The sequence below is a fragment of the Saimiri boliviensis genome, chromosome 3 (genome assembly GCF_048565385.1).
Source record: "Saimiri boliviensis isolate mSaiBol1 chromosome 3, mSaiBol1.pri, whole genome shotgun sequence".
In the NCBI taxonomy this organism is placed as follows: domain Eukaryota; kingdom Metazoa; phylum Chordata; class Mammalia; order Primates; family Cebidae; genus Saimiri; species Saimiri boliviensis.
The window spans coordinates 12,324,433-12,346,963 of NC_133451.1; the positions used below are offsets into that span (position 1 = coordinate 12,324,433).

Here is a 22,531-nt window from a genome sequence, read left to right on the forward strand (position 1 = left end):
TGAATAAAAGAAAGATTAAACCCCCGTTATATTATTCAGTGTTTATTTTAGGTGTAAAATTATAAAGGATATTACAGAGAAAAACATCAAAAAGATTAAGTGACAGAAAAATTTCAAATTTCTTTTAGTTGAAAATGTCAACTGGAAAATACTCAAATGGAGGTCAGTGAGGATTATTTGAAAAAATTATGACATATGACTATTAGCGTTAATATAAAAATGGCCATAGAAAATTTCTAAATGCAATAGAATATTATAACAAGTAAAAAGCAGAAAGTGAATAACTAATGAAGCTTTTAAAATTTCAACCTCAATTGTAATCAAAGAAACTCAAATTTAAATAGTAAAGTATCTTTTTTCTTTTTTGGGGTCTACTAATTTGACAAATACATAAATAAATACTGAATGCTAAAAGGATATAGTTACGGCAAACATACAATGCTGGTGATCAAACGAATTTAGTCTTTCTGGTGGTGATTTGGCAATGTTTCAATCCCTTATCAATGAATCTATCTAAAGAAAATAATCAAAACATCAAAAGCTTATGGACAAAGTTTTACATTAGAACATTATGTTCAAAACTTGGAAATGACCTATATGTTACACAATAGGAATATGATTGAATACATTTTTGAACATTTATTAAATGAATTATTAAATCTATTATTACTAAATGACTTGGGAATGACAAAAATATTAAGTAAAAAGTAAAATATAAAATTATTTCTATATTATAATCTTAATTTTAAAAAGAGGTGAGGTTAAGACTGTGAGCCCCAGGGTGTCACTATTTGCCTTCACAAATCCTATCTTCTCCACTTATTAACTGTGTAATCTGGACCCTATTATATAATTTCTTTGAGACTAATCTATAAAATAGAGATAATCAGAGTAGCACAATGTCTACAATAAAGTAAGCACTCAATAAATACCACCTCCTAGTTGCAAGCAGCAGCACTAGCACTTGTGAGCATCACGAAGTGAAACTAGATGGAATCATATGAGGTTATGAGTGACTATCTCTAGATACTGAGATGATCGAGGGTTTATATTCATTTTAATTCCCTTTTTTAAAATAACCAGAAAATTATGTTAAGTAAATTATAAAATATAACCAGAATAAACATGGTATACTTAATCTAAGGAATTTCATATCTTCAATAGGAATTAATTTGCTCCAAAGGTTAAATAATAGAAATATACTTCCTAGGAATGTTAGTAGATAAAAATAAAACCATCAATTATAATATACAGTATTCATTATTTTACTTACAGAGTCTCCTGTCTTGGCTGAGACAAAGTGGCTACTAAAACCATTTTCCTGGCAAAACCGTAAGTGTTTTTCAGGTTTTATTGTTCGCATATGCTCCAAATCAACTAGAAAGGTGTTAAAGACAGAAAAGAATTCCATATTAAGAGTCTATAAAAACATTTTTAACATGTTTAAATTCGACTTGCTTTCCAGTATTATATTCCAGCTTAGACACAACTGTATAATCTTGGGCAATTTATTAAACCTCTTTATGCCTCAGTTTCCATATCTATAAACTAGGAATAATAAATATGCTTATTTTGTACAGAGTGATTTGATAATTAATCTATGTATAATGCACAATGATCAGCGTTTAAGTGCTACAAAAAACTGTGAGCTATCATCATTCTCTGTATAAGTTCAGGCACACTGATCATGCCCAATATAACACAGTACATTTAAACACAGTGATTAATTGAGGCAAGGTGTACTTACCCAAGCATATTTGGTTTGAAACAGTTTAATTACTTTAATAATAATTAGCTCTATAATCTCTATAGCCTTGAATGTTAACACAAACATATAATTTTCTGCTTAACAGATCAATATTACATTGTGTGTTTACATTAATTTATAGCCATAGTCTAATTTCACAAAGACATAGATCAGTTGGTTTTCATCTAGACTATCCATTTTGAGAGTAAGGGGCAAGGATATATTTACTTGAATAGTTGTAGGTACTTTAAAGCAAAGCACAGTACTCATATCCAATACTGGTTTTATCTGGCACAGTCCATTTTTCCAAATGTAATCTTTTATTTAACAGTTTCTCCTTTTACACTACAGACCCTATAAGGGTGTTGATTCAATGCCGTCAAATTATAAGGCAAATACATGCACAGAATTTAAGGACAACTAGGCTCTTTGAGTCAATATAGGAAAAAAAACTTAAACTGATTTCCTGAGGAAGGACCCAACTGACTTGTAAAAACTTGTAAATTTGGAAATCTAGTAGGCCTACATAATAGTGCCAATTGATTATCAACTAAAAAATGCACTCATAGTACATAAAAGCCTTTATTTAAAATTATATTTAAAGTTTAGTTTGTAGGCTCAAGGGTTCTCTCTCTAGGAGATTTTTTTTAATCTAATGGGGTATTCCTGAGTCCCATTTATATTGCTTACATTGGAAAATATGAAGTTTTTATTTATTTTATTTTTTTGAGATGGAGTCTCAAACTGTTGCCCAGGCTGGAATGCAATGGCGTGGTATCAGCTCACTGCAACCTCTGCTTCCCGGGTTCAAGCAATTCTGCCTCAGCTCTGAGTAGCTGGGATTACAGGCATCCACCACCAAGCTCCGCTAATTTTTTTGTATTTTTAGTAGAGGCGGGGTTTCATTATGTTGGCCCAGCTGATCTCAAACTCCTGACCTCGTGATCCGCTCACCTCGGCCTCCCAAAGTGCTGGGATTACAGTTGAGCCACTGCGCTGGCCTTTTTTTCTTTCCTTTTCTGGCCACAGTTCTGTTCCTTAAACATCACTGACTCCTTATTTACAAGAACAGGCCATGAAATATCCAGATACCACAGGCATCAAGTTGTGGAAGACTAAAATACTAAGCTATTAGCACTGACACTTATACATCCTATTTATCATAATATTGAAGCTAAAATACGTTTCTATTTCAACAAGAGTTAAGAATGAATCATGTTAACAGGAAAAATCCCCATTGAAATTACAACCCATTTAAAAAAAATAAATAAATAAAAGTTGTGTCATTTAATGTGTGTGTGTATTTGTTTTTTCTAATGGTTTATTGTTTTTTCTTTCTCTTTCTCTCTCCTTCCTTCCAAATCCCCATCTATCATTTACTACTCAAACAAAAGTTTTTCCTAACAAATAGCAGTACCATTGGTCAATTAAAAAAAAAAAAAGATTTATTCTACAAACATTTAAGAGCATCTATTATATGCCAGGTATTGTGGTAGGTAGTGATATGCTTTGACTGTGTCCCCACTCAAATCTCATCTTGAAATGTAGCTCCCATAATCCCCATGGGTCATGGGAGGGACCTGGTGGGAGGTAATTGAATCATAGGGACAGGTTTTCCTGTGCTGTTCTCATGATAGTAAATTAGTTTTCATGAAATGTAACAGTTTTATAAAGGGCAGTTCGCCTGCACATGCGCTCTTGCCTGCTGCCATGTAAGATGTGCCTGTGCTCCCATAGATTTTAGCCCTAAGGGAACTGTCAGAACTGAATGCTGCAGGGCAGTCTTGCCTATCACATAGGGCTAGTCCAACCTGAGCACCCTTTTGTCTGCTGGCTTCTCCTGGAGCCCCAGCCTGGTCACACATCCTTGCAGTACAGTGTTGGATGCGCTGGGGTCCCACATTATACTCCCACACTGGGGGATTGTACCTGACTGGTGGAGAGTAGTGCTCACAGCCACGCACCAGCCTGCCTGCTCCCTCGCCTCACTGCAGTCTGACAGCCCCACCACCTCCAGGGCCCCACTCCTGCGCCAATACTGCAGCAAGAGTGAAACTAGGCAGGGCGAACAATGGACCTCCCCAACCTAAGCAGCCATCCCAGCCTGAGTGATCATGCACAGAGGGTACACACAGACCTGTACCTGGCAGCACCCCACCCCATGCTAACACCAGCACGACCGTGGGCACAGTCACCAGCAGGGTCCCTGTGCCCCTCAAAAGCCATACTGCCCTGTTGCTGCTGTAAATACCTGTAGGGAGGCAGGCACCTGATGGCACGCTGCTGCAGTTGATGAGTGTGCACTCCACCATGCTGCTGCTAGCACATGCAAATGAGGACAAATCCCATTGCTGCTGCCATAAGAAACACTTTGGCTAGTACCACCCATTGAAGTATAGTGGCCAGTGGTCCAGGAATAATACCTTGGTCCCACCAAAGCCGTGGGTTCCTAACCTTGAGGAGTCAGAGAACAAAGTTGAGGCTGGATACAAGTCCCCCAGATTTAGAGCATACAGTCCAGGAGTTGGGAGCTGAGGCTTGGCCCTAAAATATTCCAGAAATTAAGCCAGTTGACAGAACCCACCTTATACCACAATCAAACCCTCAAGGTCACCAAATGGGATAAAAGAAAAAAAAAAAAAAAAAACCATAGGTCAGCAACATCAAAGATTGAAGGAACATAAGCCCATAAAGATGAGAAAGAATCAGCACAAGAACTCTGGCAACTCAAAAAGCCAGAGTACCTTCTTTCCTCTAAATGACGGCACTACCTCTCCCACAAGGGTTCTGAACTGTGAGATGGCTGAAATGACAGAAATAGAATTCAGAATATGAACAGGAATGAAGGTCATTGAAATGTAGGAATATGTTAAAACCCAATCTCAGGAAGATAAGAATCACAATAAAATGATACAGGAGCTGACAGACAAAATAGCCAGCATAGAAACAAATGTAATTGACCTGATAAAGCTGAAAAACACACTACAATAATTTCCTAATACAAACGCAACTATTAATAGCAGAATAGATCATGCTGAGGAAAGAATTGCAGAGCAGAGCTTAAAGACTGGCTTCCTGAAATAAGACAGTCCAGACAAGAATAGAGAAAAAAAGAATGAAAAGGAATAAACAAAATCTCTGAGAACTACTAGGTTATGTAAACAGATCAAATCCATACCTCAATGGTGTCCCTGAAACAGATGGGAGACTGGAAGCAACCTGGAACACATATTTCAAGATATCATCCATGAGAACCTGCCCGACCTAGCTACAAAGGCCAACATTCAAATTCAGGAAATGCAGAGAACCCCAGTAAGATACTTCACAAGAAGATCACCCCTAAGACACATAATTATCAGATTCTCCAAGGATGAAAAGAAAGAAAAAATGTTAAAGGCAGCTACAGAGAAAGATCAGGTCATATACAAAGGGAAGCCCGTAAGACTAACAGCAGATCTCTTACCAGAAACCTCACAAGCCAGAAGAGATTGGGGGTTAATAGTCAATGTTCTTTTAACAAAAAAAAAAAAAAAAAAAAAAAAAAAGAAAGAAATTCCAACCCAGAATTTCGTAACTGGCCAAATTAACTAACTAACTAACTAACTAAATAAGTAAGATCCTTTTCAGACAAGCAAATGCTCAGGGAATTCTTAGCAGACCTGGTTTAGAAGAGCTCCTGAAGGAAGCAGAAAATATGCAAAGGAAAGACCACTACAAAAACATATATAAATACACAGACCAGTGATACTATAAGGCAACCACACAAAAAAGTCTGCACAATAGTTAGCTAACATGATGATAACATCCACATGCAAAAGAATAAAAATAGGCTCTTATCTTTCCCCATAGGCAAAAATCAACTCAAAATGAATTAAAGACTTCAATTTAACACCTGAAACTGCGAAAATGCTAGAAGAAAACAGGAGAAATGCTTCAAGACATTGGTCTGGGCAAAGATTTTTATGGATGAGACCTCAAAAGCAGACAGCAAAAGCAAAAAACAGACCAATGAAATTACATCACACAAAAACCTTCTACACAGCAAAAGAAACAATCAACAGAGTGAAGAGATAACCTGAATAGGAGAAAATATTTACAAATTATGACAAAATATTATTATTAAGGATACACAAGGAACTCAAAAAACCCTGCAAGACAACCTAGGCAAAACCATTCTGGACATAGGAACAGGTAAATATTTCAGGATGAAGATGCCAAAAGCAAAAATTTACAAATGGGATCTCGTTAAACAAAAGAGCTTCTGCACAGCAAAAGAAACTATCGACAGCATAAACAGACAACCTACAGAATGGGAGAAAAGTTTGCAAACTGTACATCTGACAAAGATCTAATACCAAACATCTACACGGATTTAAACAAATTGACAAGAAAAAAACCAACTCAAAAAAAAAGTGGTCAAAGGACATGAAGAGACACTTCTCAAAAAAGTTGTACATGGAACCAACTGACATATGAAAAAAAGCTCATCATCACTGATTATTAGGGAAATGCAAATCAAAAGCACAACGAGATGTCATCACACACTAGTTACAATGGCTGCTAAAAACACAAAAAGTAACAGGTGCTGGCAAGACTGCAGAGAAAAAGGAATGCTTACATACTGTCAGCGGGAGTGAAAATTAATTCAACCATTGTTGAAAATAGTGTGGTGATTTCTCAAATACCTAAAAAGAGAACTACCATTCAACACAGCAATCTCATTACTGGGTATATACCCAAAGAAATATAAATCATTCTATCTTAAAGATATTTGCAAGTATATGTTCCTTGAAGCACTATCACAATAGCAAGGACATGGAGTCAACCTAAATGCCTGTCAATGATAGACTGGAAAAAGAAAATATGGTACATATACATCACAGAATACTATATAGCCATGAAAAAGAAGGAGAGCATGGCCTTTCTGGGAACATGGATGGAGCTGGAGACCATTACCCATAGCAAACTAAAGCAAAAACAGAAAATCAAATGCTACATTTTCTCAATTGTAAGTGGTAGAAAAACGATGGGAACATATGGACACATAGGGAAGAACAACAGACACTGTGGCCTACAAGCGGGTGGAGGGTGGGAGGCAGAAGAGGATCAGGAAAAATAACTAATAGGTCCTAGGTGTTATACTTCAGTGACGAAAAAAGTTGTATAACAAACTCATGACACAAGTGTAACTATGTAACAAATGTGCATATGTACCCCTGAACTTAAAAGTTTAAAGAAAAGATAGTATGAGGTTATGATGAGCAAAACAATGAAAATCTAAGCATTATAATTGTCTCTGTTATTTTGGTCATGTCATATGTAATCAATCATAAAATTACATTGAACTTAATTATAAATTTTGAAGCCTATTTTACATTTTTACTTACTAGAGAAAAAATATTAACAAACTTGTACCATTGGAGAAATGTTATTACTGTTGCCAATTTAATGGCTCAAGTGATATATGGAAAATAGTACAAAAAATGCATTCCTCAATGTCAGTACATTTTGTCTGAAGATACAAGGAAAGCAATCTTTAAGTATGAGAAATAATTACACAGTATGGAGGTTTGCTACACATTTAGATAAAGTACAGATGGTTTGAGCATATCATCTTTTGGCATTTGGTAGATTCTCCTTCAACAATGAACTCTGAAGAAAATAGCTGTCTGCTTCTCAAAAGACATTTATGCAGCCAACAAACATATATAAAAAAAAGCCCATCATCACTGGTCATTAGAGAAATGCAAATCAAAACCACACTGAGGTATCATCTCAATGCCAGTTAGAATGGTGATCATTAAAAAGTCAGGAAACAACAGAAGCTGGAGAAGATGTGGAGAAATAGGAATGGTTTTACACTGTTGATGGGAGTGTAAATTAGTTCAACCATTGTGGAAGACAGTGTGGCAATTTCTCAAGGATCTAGAAGTAGAAATACCACTTGACCCAGCAATCCCATTACTGGGTATATACCCAAAGGATTATAAATCATTCTACTATAAAGACACATGCACATGCATGTTTACTGCAGCACTGTTCACAATTAGAAAGACTTGGAACCAACCCAAATGCCCATCAATGATAGACTGGATAAAGAAAATGTGGTACATACACACCATAGAATGCTATGCAGCCATAAAAAGGGATGAGTTCATGTCCTTTGCAGGGACACAGGTGAAGCTGGAAGCCATCATTCTCAGCAAACTAACACAAGAACAGAAAACCAAACACCGCATGTTCCCACTCATAAGCAGGAGTTGAACAACAGGGACACAGGGAGGGGTACATCACACAATGGGGCCTGTCGGGGGGTGGAGGGTTAGGGGAAGGACAGCCTTAGGAGAAATACCTAATGTAGATGGCGGGATGATGGATGCAGCAAACCACCATGGCATATGTATACCTAAGTAACAAATCTGCACATTCTGCACATGGACCCCACAACAGGAAGGACGGAAGGAAGGAAGGAAGGACGGATGGAAGGACAGAAGGAAGGATGGACGGATGGAAGGAAGGAAGGAAGGAAGGGAAAGGAAAGAAAGAAAAGGAAGAAAGGAAAGGAAGAAAGAAAGGAAGAAAGAAGAAAGAAAGAAAAAGAAAAGAAAGAAGGAAAGAAAGAAAGAAAAGAAAGAAAGCTGTCTGTGAAGAATTAAAGAAAAAAATACACATTTTCGATATGATTTGATTCCTCAATTTAAAAAAAATTATTTGTATGGAGTGAATACTTTGACTGGAATGAAAATACAATTCTGAAAAGATAGCACCACCACTTTTTTTTTTAGACGGAATCCCACTCTGTCACCAGGGTGGAGTGCAATGGTGTAATCTCAGCTCACTGCAACTTCTGCCTCCTGGGGTCAAGTGATTCTCCTGCCTCAGCCTCCCAAGTAGTTGGGAATACAGGTGCCCACCACCACACCCAGCTAAATTTTTTGTATTTTTAAGTAGAGACAGAGTTTCACCATGTTGGCCAGGATGGTCTCGATCTTCTGACCTCATGATCTGCCCGCCTTGGCCTAGCACCACCAATTTTGAATGCCAGAAAGTACATGTGCTTCTAAAGACACTGTCCACTTAGTACAAAAATTGTTAAGAGATCTGGTCATTTTTCCTCCCTAATTTTCCCCGTGTCAAATTATAAACTTGATAACCCAAGAACTCTCAGTTTCAATTTTCATCCATCACTATCCTTCAGTATTTTCTAAGATCTTTTAACAAATGTGGAATTATTCTAACATATCTGCTTTCAGACAGAAAGATTTACTTGGAGAGTTGGATACACCATAAAAGAAATGCTAATTAAGAGCAACATTTTATTGGTTAAAAATGTAGTCTTCCAAATAGAATAGAAAACCCAGAAATAAACCACATATACATAATCAAATGATCTTCTATAAGGAGGCCAAGACAAATCAATGGGGAAAAGGACAATCTCTTCAAGAAATTATGTTGGGAAAACTGGATTTCCACATGCAAAAGAATGAAATTGGATCCTTATCTTACACCACACACAAAAATTAACTCAAAGTGAATTAAAGACCTTAACATATGACCAAAAACTGTAAAACTCCTGGAATAAAATACAGGGAAAAACCTTCAGTCATTGGACTTGGTGGTGATTTCTTGGACATGACACCAAAGCAGAGAAACAAAAGAAAAAACAGACTAATAGGGCCACATCAAACTTAAAAACTTTTGTGCATCAAAGTGCATAATCAACAGAGTGAAGAGACAACCTACGAAATGGGAGAAGACGTTTGCAAACCATGTATGTGACAAAAGGTTTGTATCTAGAATATATAAATAACTCCTAAACTCAACAACAACAACAACAACAACAACAAAAATCAAAAGGCTTGAATAGATATTTCTTGAGAGAGAATATATTATCAGAGAAATGCAAATCAAAAACCACAAAGAAATATCACGTACCATCGAGGTGGCTAAATTTTAAAAAACAAGGATGACAAGGATGTGGAGAAATTGGAACATTAGTGTATGTTGGTGGACTGTAAAGCGGTGCTACTGGTACAGAAAATTGTATGGGGGTTTCTGAGAAAGTTAAAAATAGAACTAATGTATGATCCAGCAGTCCAACTTCTGGGTATATATCCCAAAGAACTGAATGCAGAGTATTGAAGAGATATTTGTACATCCAGGTCTACAGCAGCACTAGTCACAAGAGGTGGAAGGAATCCAAATGTTCATTGATGAATGACTGGATAAACGAAATGCTGTGTGTATATATACAATGGAATATTATTTAGCCTTAAAAAGAAAGGAAATCTTGTTACATGCTACAACATGGATGAACCTTGAGGGCATTACGTTAAGTGAAACAAGCAAGTCACCAAATGCAAATACCATGATTCCACTGTTACGAGGTAACTAAAGTAGTCAAATTCATAGAGACAGAAAGTAAAATGGTGGTTACCAGGAGATGTGGGGAGAGAAAAAAGGGAAGTTGTTGTTTAATGGCTACAGAGTTTCAGATTTGCAAGAAGATAAAGTTCTGAAAATCAGTTGCACACAACAATGTGACTACATTAACACTACTGACCTGTACACTTAAAATGTTGAGATGATAAATTTTGTTTTTTAACCACAATTTTAAAAAAATTTTGCTTTCCAAAGCTACAGTTTCTGATAATCCATCACTCTGAAATACTTTTATAGAAAATTTCAAATGTATACAAAAGTAAATAGTAGAACGACTCTTGAGTACCCATCACTTAGTCTCAACAACTGTCAAGTCGTGACCAACACTATTTCATCCATACCACCAATCTCAGATTATTTGAAAGCAAATTGAACATATATATCACTTCATGTATAGATATTTTAGTATTATGTTTATTTTTATTTCATTGAGGTTTACAGCTTTGATTCAGAAGCAACAAGTTAAAATTCTGAATCTAAAGCGGTCACTTTTAGCCTTCATTTGGCCCTGTTGATTCTAGTGGAACAATAACTCCCTAAATTTATGTGATGGTTCAAAATTTTTTCACTTGGATAACTTCCAGGATCAAGTGGCCTATATACTAGGATATAGAGACAGATTTTGATGAGTAACAGGAAATTTATGGTATTAAATAGTAAACAATTCTGATTAAAATTACATTATGTCAAATATCTTTATAAAGAAAATGTCCTAACAGCAAAATTTTTTCATATCCCAAGAGAAAACCTCTGTTATTATTTTACTGATCCAGAGATGACAGATTATAAACAAGATCTTGTCCCATACAATTTCTCGACTTTGCATTAAGGTAAATATAGAAGAAACTTGGGCTGAATATAGTTATAGTTCTTCAGTTATTCACAGATTCATCTGGAAAGAGTATGGCACGGTGATAAAAAACACACTCTCCAACAGTGTGCAAGTGTTATTTTTCCTCCACATCCTGGCCAGCACTTGTGATCTATTGTTAATAATAAGGTATTGTATTCTTGATAGTTGCTAAGAGAATAGATTTTAAGTGTTCTCACCACAAAAAAAAATAATTATTATATTCTTGAAAGTTGCTAATAGATTTTAAATGCTCTCACCACAAAAAAAATGGTAAGTATATGATACATGCAATTTTTGTCCAAGTAATTAATTAAAGACAAAAAAAAAAAAAAAGAAGGAAAGAAAAAGAATATACTCTAGAAGCCAAATTGCCTGAATTTGATTTCCTGTTCTGTTTATCTCCACAGGACCTAGGACAAGTCACTTAATCTCTTTTGCTCAGTTTTCTCATCTATAAAATGAGAACAAGAATAGTACCTATTTATAAGGTTGCTATAATGGATATGATGAATACATACACAGAAAGCAATCACTAACACATAGCAAGACATACTGTATGTGACTGGCATATACTCAGCAAGTATTAGCTAGTGTCACTGTGGTATGTCCATGCATTCATTTACTCACCAACTATTCATGTAGTGAAAAAAGCTGGGAAGGCTAAGAGGGACACAAATAAAAAGATGCTATGTAATGAAATTCTGAAATCATGAAAGTAACAAAGATCTATATAAGACAATCTACAACAGGAGTACAGAGAAAGGAAACGTCTACAACTGCTTAGGGATGATAGGTACCATACCACAAAGAAACTGATGCTTCAGTTACATACTGAAGGAGGAGAAAAAATTAGTCAGATAGCTTTAAGGATAGAGAAGATGTACATTCCTTCCAAAAGAAATATGTGCAAAAGCAACTGAAAGAAGCTGGCTTCCAAAAGCTAGTGAGGTCAGCAGGGCTTAGGCCTAAGGATTGTGTATGTGTTAAAAAGTTTATGTGTAGAGAGGTGGTCATCTACACAGATACACTTTTCAGTTATCTTATCTCACATAATCAGGCCTACCCAAGGGGAAAAAATAATTTATATATATATATATATATATATATATATGCACAAAAAGAAAATTCTTGCAAGTGATATATATTAGCAAACCTTAAATTTTCCCTTGTATTTAAAGTACTTTCATTGATTGACTACACAGACTGAAAACTTTGTTCTAAATTTAGAATCCATTCAACAGAAAATTTAAAATGATAAAAAATGTTAGCCTCCTATAGATTTTCTGATTATGACATTTTCTTCTGTTTAGTCATCCTGTATATGTAAATAATTAACTAAATCACAACTTTAAAAATCGAAGATGGCAAGTTTTATACATATTATATACACGCAGCTGATTATTTTTCCTCCTGAAAGTCACTACAGTTCTGCACAGTAATCAAAAATTTATTCAGATTAACTGTAGAGCTATAAAATCACAGGCTACAAAAAAAAAAATAGTCCATGCACTTCTTTAAAAGAGGCAAAACAATACTTCAAATTTATTCAATAAATTTGACCACCTATTATACATCAAGTACTATGCTAATAAGCACCAAGGATAAATGAGGGAGCAATATAGGCATTATCTTTATCCTCATATTAGTGAGGCAGAAAGAATAAGTGAGTAAACATGTAAATAAATGAGTCAATTACTATAATTATCATAAGCTGAAAGTGGAAGAGGTGACCAGATAAGAGAGTAACAGAGTGAAAGAGTGGAACAGGAAATCAGGATAGCAATGACAATGTTATATAGGATAGACCTCTTTGATCTGAGATCTAAAGCAGCAGACCCCACCTTTTAGGGACAAGAGACTAGTTTCATGGAAGACAATTTTTCCACAGATGGAGGTAGCGGGGATGGGGCATAATTTTGGGATAAAACTGTTTCACTTCAGATCATCAGGCATTAGATTCTCGTAAGAAACACACAACCTAGATCTCTCACATGAGCTATTAATAATAGGATTCGCGCTCCTATAAGAATCTAATGCTGCTGTTGATCTGACAGGAGGCAGAGCTCAGGCAGTAATGCTCACTGCCCACTGCTCACCTCCTGCTGTGTGGCTGGGTTCCTAACAAGCTATGGAACAATACCAGTCCATGGCCCAAGAGGCTGGGAACCCCTAATCTAAAGGGTAAGAATAAAACAAACCAAGTTAGGAGGTAGTTGGAGGGAAGTTTTAGTCATTGGGACAGTGACGAAACCTGGAAGAGGAAAATGATTAAGTACAGTTGGGGAAAACAAAGAAGCATAATAAGCAAGAATAGTAGCTATAGCATAATAAAGATATTACTCAAATACGGCAATGGGAAACCATTGTAAAGCTATAACCAACAGCACAATATGACTTTGCATTTTGAAAAAATGACTCTAGCTGCCACGAGGAGAAAGGATGTGTGAGGACAAAAAACAGAAGCAGAGAAACCACTTTAAGAGACTTCTGAACTCTGCTTCAAAATTTACAAAAACCCTCTGGAGCCTCATAACAATCTTGGCAAATGGGTTAGCGTTATTCTAATTTCACACACACACAAAATAACTGAGGTTTAGACTGACTTAGCCAAAGTCAAATCTAGTCATCAGTAGCACCAGAATTAGAACTATGCTATCTGATTCAAATCCAGCTGGAGGTTCTCAAGAAAGAACATCAACTTTAGGGATTGAATTAACAGTCACTTAACAGTCTAAATTTTATTTAGATTCTTTATTAAAATGATAAAGACAAATTTTAAATAATCATTACTTTAAAAATGTGTACTATTATATAGCTGATTTAATATATATTAATACATTAAAAGAATTAGTAACAATAAATCATAAAAACCAACCCTTAAGCATTACAGAACAGAAGATATGCTTTGCCTTATCACTTGATTACACAGTTATTTACAAAGAACTTGCAGTCGTACATACAGGTTGTGAAATTACACAGTTTAAAAATGATCCATTAATTCGCCCAAACATAACAAGCAAAATTCCCTTAATTTATTAAATTTGATTCACATGTGCTTAAAATTGTGTATATGCTTTGACTTCTAAAACATACACACACACACACAAACACACACACAAACACACACACACACAAATGCAGATAGCCAAGTATAAAATTACTTTTCTTTTTAGGTACTATTTGTTTACTGGCATTCAATATTCCTTACCCAGGATCTCCTCTGTATCCACCTATATGATTACTGATAACAAGGGAGAGAAAAGTCTTAAAAGATATGGTATTAAATGTAATAATTTTTTTTTTTTGGAGGCGGAGTTTCGCTGTTGTTACCGAGGCTGGAGTGCAATGGCGCGATCTCTGCTCACTCACTGCAACCTCCGCCTCCTGGGTTCAAGCTATTCTTCTGCCTCAGTTGCCCGAGTAGCTGGACTACAGGTGTGCGCCACCATGGCCAGCTAATTTTTGTATTTTTAGTAGAGACAGGGTTTCACCATGTTGACCAGGATGGTCTAGATCTCTTGACCTCATGATCCACCCACCTCAGCCTCCCAAAGTGCTGGGATTATAGGCGTGAGCCACCTTGCCTGGCCAATAAATATTTTTTTAATCTAGACATATCAAATGTATCGGAGCTACTGATACATTTGTATGAGCTCTGCAGATTTCACAGATCAGAGCTACTGATCAGACTAAATGTTGTAAAGTTTTAAGTACAATTTTAAAATGATGAAGCACTTTATAAGAGTATCTATATTATACTGGCCTGAGGCTTTACAATGTTCCTAGTTTCCCAAGTATTTATTTTTCAACATGCTGTAAGAACATATTCTATAATGAACAGGATCTTTTCACTGAAACTAGAATGTTACTCCATGTATTTTAAAAAGGGAATATATCATATGCCAATTAATTATATTATTATTGTCTACTTGCTGTCAATGGGAAAAAAAATTAAAAATATAAACTATTTTTGCCCCTCAGTCCATACATAATAGCAAGAACAGAGTATTCTCAGTGAAATGATTGCAAAAAATGTCACTAACTTAAAAGAAGTAAAAGCAAAATATAAATATAGCACTTGCACAGATTTTCACAGTAATTTTTAGGTTATCAAGGAAACATCTTGAGTGTTGATCTGGTTATACTCAATTCAAACAAACTGCTTGTCACATTAACTACCTCCAGGAAGTTACTCCAAACACAAAATAAACTGTTTATGCCCCTACTCAGATAGATAACATGACAGATTGTTATTAGTTGAAGACAGATGAAATACATTAATTTGATTGTGAGCATGTGTTTAATTTTACCCTGCCATGTACACTCTCTAATGCTGTCTTTCCGTGATGACACAGTAAATCATGCCGTATTAGAACTGCTAATGCAAGAAAATAAGAAATTACCAGAACTTGACTTTGACTGTGTAGATTCTTAAACCAACATTCTTACAAATATTACTGCCTGGAAAATCCATGTGTTCCACAAACAGATGAAGAAAAAAGATGTATCAAAGGAACTACTTTTGTTTCTAGTATAAATGAAAAGATCTCAATGCAGTTTAACAATTTCCCCATATACTAGTTTCTATATTTCTTTATAAGATGTCTCTTCTTTCAGACTTTGTAAACTGGGTTTTAAGTGTTTACTTTATCAATTTGTATAAGCACTTTGTATATTAAGGACATCTGCCATATTCATTCCAAACATTTGCCTTAAGTTAGAATTCTCCTTTTAAACATTTCATGAGGGGTTTGAGATACAGAAATTAAGACTTTATGAAATCAAATATTCTGAGATAATAAGCTTGCTACTACTGTTAGCCTATGCTTATTTGGCTCTTTTGTTACATGTAGCTAAAAATAAAAATGAACAAATTAACAACCAAAAAAGTGCATATTAAAACAACCACTCACAAAGTATTTGTTATGTGAAGACAAATATATTTAGGCTCTTGAAATAAATACAAATGATCAACTGTGTCTAAAATAATATGTATCCCTACATTTTACAGGAACACTACACAGGACTAAAAATTAACTAGATTTTCACACCACAATAAGAATGAATCTCACAAAGGTTGGTGAAGGCAACATGCAAAGGACTACACATATATAATTGCATATATGTAAAAACTTTAAATGGCAAAACAACATTATTTGATGATATCTACACATACTACGAAAATAAAAAGAAAACAAAGAAAAAGATCAAGACTATGAAAAACAGTTACTTCTGAAGGAGAAGGAGATGGATAAAGGCACCTGCTTGGCTCTGGGGTGCTAGCAGTGCTCTATTGTGACCTGGGAATAGTTACGCTTTAAACTATATACATACTATATACGTATTGTATAAAAGTTTCTATTAAAATTTAAATTTAAATCTATTAACATATATTCCTACTAATTATAATAAAAGTCCTACTAAAATTATAATAATATGACATTCCTCTCTTCAAATCTAATTTCTTATATGATCATAAAGGTCACTGTTGCAATATTTATTCATGGTTTTATTATTTCTTCCAATTACTGCTATCAATCCTTTAAATCATCAAATTATTCTCTTGTGACCTATCTAAACATGTCATGAAACTTCTGAATTTTCTCTTTAATTATTCTCACCTGACTCTGCCAGATCTTCATTTGTTAATTTCTTTGTTTCTAGCAATTTTCCAGCACTTCCATAGATTTTACATATTGCTGCAAGATTTTCCTACTCAAACTGCATCGTGTTTATAGTGTACAATCACGTACATATCCACAAACCAACCTATAAGGATTCTAAGGGCATAATAATCTTTGTAACACCAAGGAGTCACCAAAACAACACCAATAGCAGCCAGTATCAAGAAGACAGAGGAAGGAGTAAGAAAGAATTCACATATTTCCTCCATTTCATCACTTAGGTTACCTAAATCCTTTCTAGTAATAGATAATGCGTAACTATTTCTCCTCTTGCCTCAGGTTAGAGGAAATAATAGCTCTAAAAGCACTATTTAGTAAGTAAATCTTTCTATATTTGCGGCTGTCTACAACTTTTGTTGCTTGTATAACATCTGTGCATATTTCAATCATGAAGATCAGCATTTGCCAACATATCAAAAGCCTAAAGGAACTGGAAAATTAATAAACTGCCTTTTTATTTTATTCATGTTTTGGGCATTTACAACAGGAACTCCTATAAGACAATTTCAGACTGGCACAGTGCTATAGAGGTTCATCTGCAAACTTCTACATACTAGGTAGATACAATAAGGCCCAAATTCATTTACACCATTCATACATACAATTGCATTTAAAAAAAAAAAAGTGTATTTGTCTTTCCTAGACACTAGTATACCCTGGCATCTCACGAAGTATACAAGCCACAGTAAGACTGCCTCAATTAGGCAGTTAGATTTACGGTTATTAAATTCTTCTTTAGATTTTTCCATTACCAACCATAACCATATATTATAATTAGCCCTATTGGGAGATGGGGAATGACAGAACATTAATTGAAGTAACAACAAAGTAAAGAGTAAGCAGAAAACTGCCCAATCACAACAGAATTCAGAGTAATAATTGCAATTGTACACCATCACACTGTTCTACAGGCCCTTAACATGTATTAAATCACTTAATCCTCACTACAAACATAATCTAACAGATGAGAAAAGTGAGGTGCAGAGAAAGGGATAAAATACTTTATATACAGGCATACATCTAGTAAGTGGTGGAGCCACAACTTACCTGCAAGCAGTCTAGCTCCTGAGTTTGTATTATGAGCTACCACACTGCTTTCTCTTTATATGTGTAGTCATCTACCTCCAGCATTTTTCATGTATATTGTTTCATCGATGTCATCTCAATTAAGTATATATAGTTCATTCATTTTTACTGCCATATAACACACCTTTGTGTAAATCTACCACAATCTACAAATATTTCCTCCAACTGATGAACACAAGTTGTTCCCAACTGTTAGATACTAACAACAAAGCCATGAATATTCTTACTTAGTACATGCCAGCTGATAATATGCCTAGCTGTCTAAGATATGTAGCAGACTAGAACTGCTAAATCAAAATCTATGAATGTTCAAATTTATGGAATGTCAAATTGTTTTCAAAGTAGCTGCACCAATTTAGAATCCATCTGGTAGTGAATATGAGTTCCTGTAGATCGGCATTATCTACAACTTGCTATTCTTAGACCTCTAGATTTGTACCAATCTAGAAAGCAGAAGCATCTCATGTTCTTATTTTGTATTCCTTGATTAGCGATGACAGTGCACTTATTTTTATATGTCTTTCTTCTTCCATGCAATTTCTATTTATGTTTTATGTCCCCCTTTTTTAACGAATGGCCTTTTTCTTGTAGATTTTAAAAAGTATACCAGTCTTTTTCAGTTATTTGCGTTACGCATACCCTCTCCCACTTTACGGCTTGTCTTTAATTCTTTACTGCATCATTTCATAGAAACAAATGTTTATCTTCTGTAGTTAATATATCCAATATTTAAATTTAGCAATTATGTCTTGTTTAAGAAACCCTTCCACACTCTAAAACAGGAAAGATATTCTTTTTTGTTTTATTCTGTAAAGTTGTACCATTAACACTGTAGCCCTTAATCTATTTGAAACTTACTTTTTGTGTAGAGTAACAGCCGTTTTCTTTTTCTCTATAAAAATAAACAGCTATCCTAGGACTACTTATTAACCACTCTCTTTTTTTTTTTTTTCTTTCGAAGATCTTCTATACCACCTCCACTATAATATCCAAGTTCCACTCACATGAAGATTTGTTTCCAGTGTCTCAATCCTGTTTACTTGGATGAATTCCCTACTGTCTTTATAAGAGCTGTTGCTAGCAAATCTTGATAAATGGCATGGTAAATGCTTCTCAGAAGAATATTCGTATTCTTGGATTTTAAAATCTTCTCTATACATTTTAGATGCAGTTTGCTTACATATCAGACACAAATACCATTTAGAGTTTTGATTGAAATTATGCTGAATGGATAAATCAATCTGAAGAGAACTGACATCTTTATACCAAGTCTTTGTATCCTTGAAAATGGTATTTGCTGTCTTTCATTTAGGTCTTGTTTTATCATTTAATAATTTTGTAGTTTTACTTCTTCCTTTTCAATTTGCATGTTTTATATGCCTTTTTCTTGCAGTTTTATAATAGCTAGGACCTTAAGAATAGTGTTGAATAGTAGTGGAAATGGATTTCCTTACCTTGTACCTAATCTTAGGTGGAAAGCAAATTCACTATTTCATCATTAAGTGTAGGGTTTTCATAGATGCCATTTATGAAGTTGAAGAAGTTTCTTGTCATTTTCTAATTCCTAGTTTCCTGAGACTTTTATTAATTACAAACGGATGCTGAATTTTATCAAATGTTCTTTATGTTTCTATTGAGATCACCATATGGCTTATTTAGCTTACTGATATGATAAGTTATATTAAATAATTTCAGATATTAGACAAGCACTGCATTTCCAGGATAAACTCCACTTGGTCATAATATAGTATCCTTTGTAAATATTTATTGTTTGATTCAATTTGCTAATATTTTGTAAAGGAATTTTTCATATCTGTGTTCACAAGCAATACTGGTCTGTAGTTTTCTTACAGTGTCTTTATCTGATTTTAATAGATTATTATATTGATGTCATAAATAAGTTGAGAGGTAGTCCAACACCTTCAGTTTTCTGGAAAAGTTTAAATACAATTAGTACAATTTATTCTATACATGTTTGGTGGAATTCACAAGTAAAACCATCTGTACCCATAGTATTCTTTGTAGAATTCTTTGCAGAAACATTTCAAATTATGAATTCAATTTTTTTTCATAAATGCAGAAGCATTCAGATTATCTATTTCTAGAGTGAACTTAGTTTCTGTCTTTAAAGGAATTCGTTCATTTAATCTAAATTGTCAAGCAATGGAAGTAAATATTTTCATAATATTCACTTACACTCCCTTTAATGCCTAAGAATTTGTAGTGATTTCTTCTTTCATTTCTGACAGTGTAATTTGTATCATCTCTCTTTTTTACTGTTATTTTGACTAGAGGTTTATCAGCTTCATTGATCTTTTCAAAGAATCAGCTTTTGATTTCACTAATTTCTCTGTTTTTTAAATTTCTACTCTTACCTTTACTTTTTTATTTTTCTGCTCATTTTGGGCTTAATTTTCATTTCATCTTCTATGTTCTTAAGATGAAAACTTAGGTCACTGATTCTGAAAACTTTTTTTTTCAAATATAAGCATTTAATAATGAATGCTAAACATACTACTCTAAATACTGCATTAGCAGCATGCCATCAATTTTTAAATGTAGTATTTTTATTTTTCTTCAATTCAATGTATTTCCTCTTTGACCCACAGGCTATTTAGGAGTTGTTCAAATTCTTAATATTTGAGAACATTACAAATATTTTTTCTGTAACTGATTTATAATTTAATTCCATTATTGTCAATGAACATATTAAACTATTTTAAATTTGTTAATGTTCATTTTATAGGCAAAAATATGGTCTATCATGATAAATACTTCATTTACACATGAAAGCATGTATTCTTCTGTTGTCAGATGGAACATTCTATACCTATTAGGTCTAGCTGATTGATGTTGTTCATGCCTTCTATATTCCTACTGATTGTCTACATGTTCCACTAGTTACTGATAAAACATGTAGACATTGATAAGAGGATTGTTGAAATCTCAGCTTCCATGGTAGATGTGTCTATTTAACATTTCTCTTCTATCAGTTTTTGCTTTGTGCAAGTTCTGCTAGGTTTAGAATTGTTATACCTTTTTGTGAATTGACCCTTTGATCATCATTTAATGTCCTCCCTTATCTCTACTAAATTTCTTGTTTCTCATGTTAATAAAGTTACTTCAACTTTTTTTTTATTAGTCTTTGCAAATTATGCCTTTTCCCATCCTTCTACTTCTAAGCTATCTATATCTTCATATTTAAAGTGGATTTTCATAGACAGTATACAGTAGTCAGGTCTTGCTTTTCTATCCAATGACATTATTCATATATTTTAAGTGACATATTTAGACCAGATATCAGCAAACATTTTCTGTAAGGGGCCAGATAGTAAATATTTTAGACTTTCTGGGTCTTATATTATTATTATTTTTGAAGCAGGGTCTCATGCTGTCTCGCAGGCAGAAGTACAATGGCATGATCACTGCTCACTGCAGCCTTTGCCTCCCAGTCCCAAGCAATCCTCTCGCCTCAGCCTCTCAGGTAGCTGGGAACACAGGTGAATGCCACTGTATCAGGCTAATTTTTATAATTATTTTTTTTTTTGTAGAAAAGGGTTTTTGCCATGTGGCCCCGGCTGGTCTCAAACTCCTGATTTCTGGTGATCCACCCTGCTCAGCCTGCCAAAGTGTTGGGATTACAGGCATGAGCCACTGTGCCCAGCCCCTAGCTCATACAGTCTTTAAAGCAACTACTGAATTCTGCTTTTATAGTGAAAAAGCAGTCCTAGGAAAGATAGAAACAGATAAGTATGGCTCTATTCCTATAAAACTATTTATGAACATTTAATTTTGATTTTCATATATTTTCTGATGTCATAAATTATCATACTTTTTAACTTTTTTCCAATGATTAAAAAATGTCAAAACCATTCTTAGATAGTGGGTCATACAAAAACAGGTTGTGAGCCATAGTTTGCTGACTTGTGTCTATACCTCTGGCTCAAAAACCTTTAGTGGCTTTCTACAGATCTTGTGAGAAAATCCAAACTCCTTAAACTATTTTGTCTATTTCTGAACACTTCCTGCTTTGCACTCTGTTCCAGCTGTCACAAAATGCTGTGAAATCCCCTTATATTCCAGACTATTTGCTAATTTCCACAGTTTTATTCATTCTTTTACTTCTTAGACTGTCCTTTCTCACCCTTCTCTTTCTGGCATATTTCTGTATATTGCTTAAGATTCTGTTTCAGTATTATCTATGCTGTAAAATCTTTCCTACCCACTTCTTCCTGTAAAGTACCCTGTGTACCAAGTACATCACTGTAAGTTAAAGCTATCATACTCTCTCTCCTGCTATTGTGCTTGGTATATAAAAGGCCATCAAGAATGAATAAATAAATGAATGCTTTAAAATCCTAGAAAAATTAAGATGTGCAAATATTTATAATACATAAGAACAAAATAAAATTCCAACATATAGTTATGCATGTATAATCATCAAAATGCATTTAGCCGAATTAATTTTTTGAAAAGTTTTTAAATTCCGATAAAAATGAAACTATTGTCTCAATTATAAAATATTCCTTAGATTTGAATATTAAACTGTAATGTAACAAACTCTCAGATGGTGCTAGTTCAATATGACAATGAACTAAGAAATAAATAATAAGACAACTGTGCAAGAAAATACTCCCTCTAAAAAATAATGGATCAAGTTGGCTGGGCACAGTGGCTCATGCCTATAACCCCAGCACTCTGGGGGGCCGAGTCAGGCAG

At 34.5% G+C, this 22,531-nt stretch overlaps 1 protein-coding gene across 4 annotated transcripts in view; it reads right to left on the reverse strand.

The window, feature by feature from the left end:
- RAB28 (RAB28, member RAS oncogene family) overlaps positions 1 to 22,531 on the reverse strand; it is a 248,291-nt gene that overhangs the window by 147,350 nt on the left and 78,410 nt on the right. For all 4 annotated transcript variants that reach the window (XR_012516808.1, XM_039468497.2, XM_039468496.1 and 1 more), the window contains exon 5: positions 1,274 to 1,377. Coding sequence is in view for 3 of the 4 variants with exons in the window: in XM_039468497.2 (XP_039324431.1) it covers positions 1,274 to 1,377 (104 nt within the window). In the remaining variant the exon portion in view is untranslated. The remainder of the gene's footprint in view (positions 1 to 1,273; positions 1,378 to 22,531) is intronic.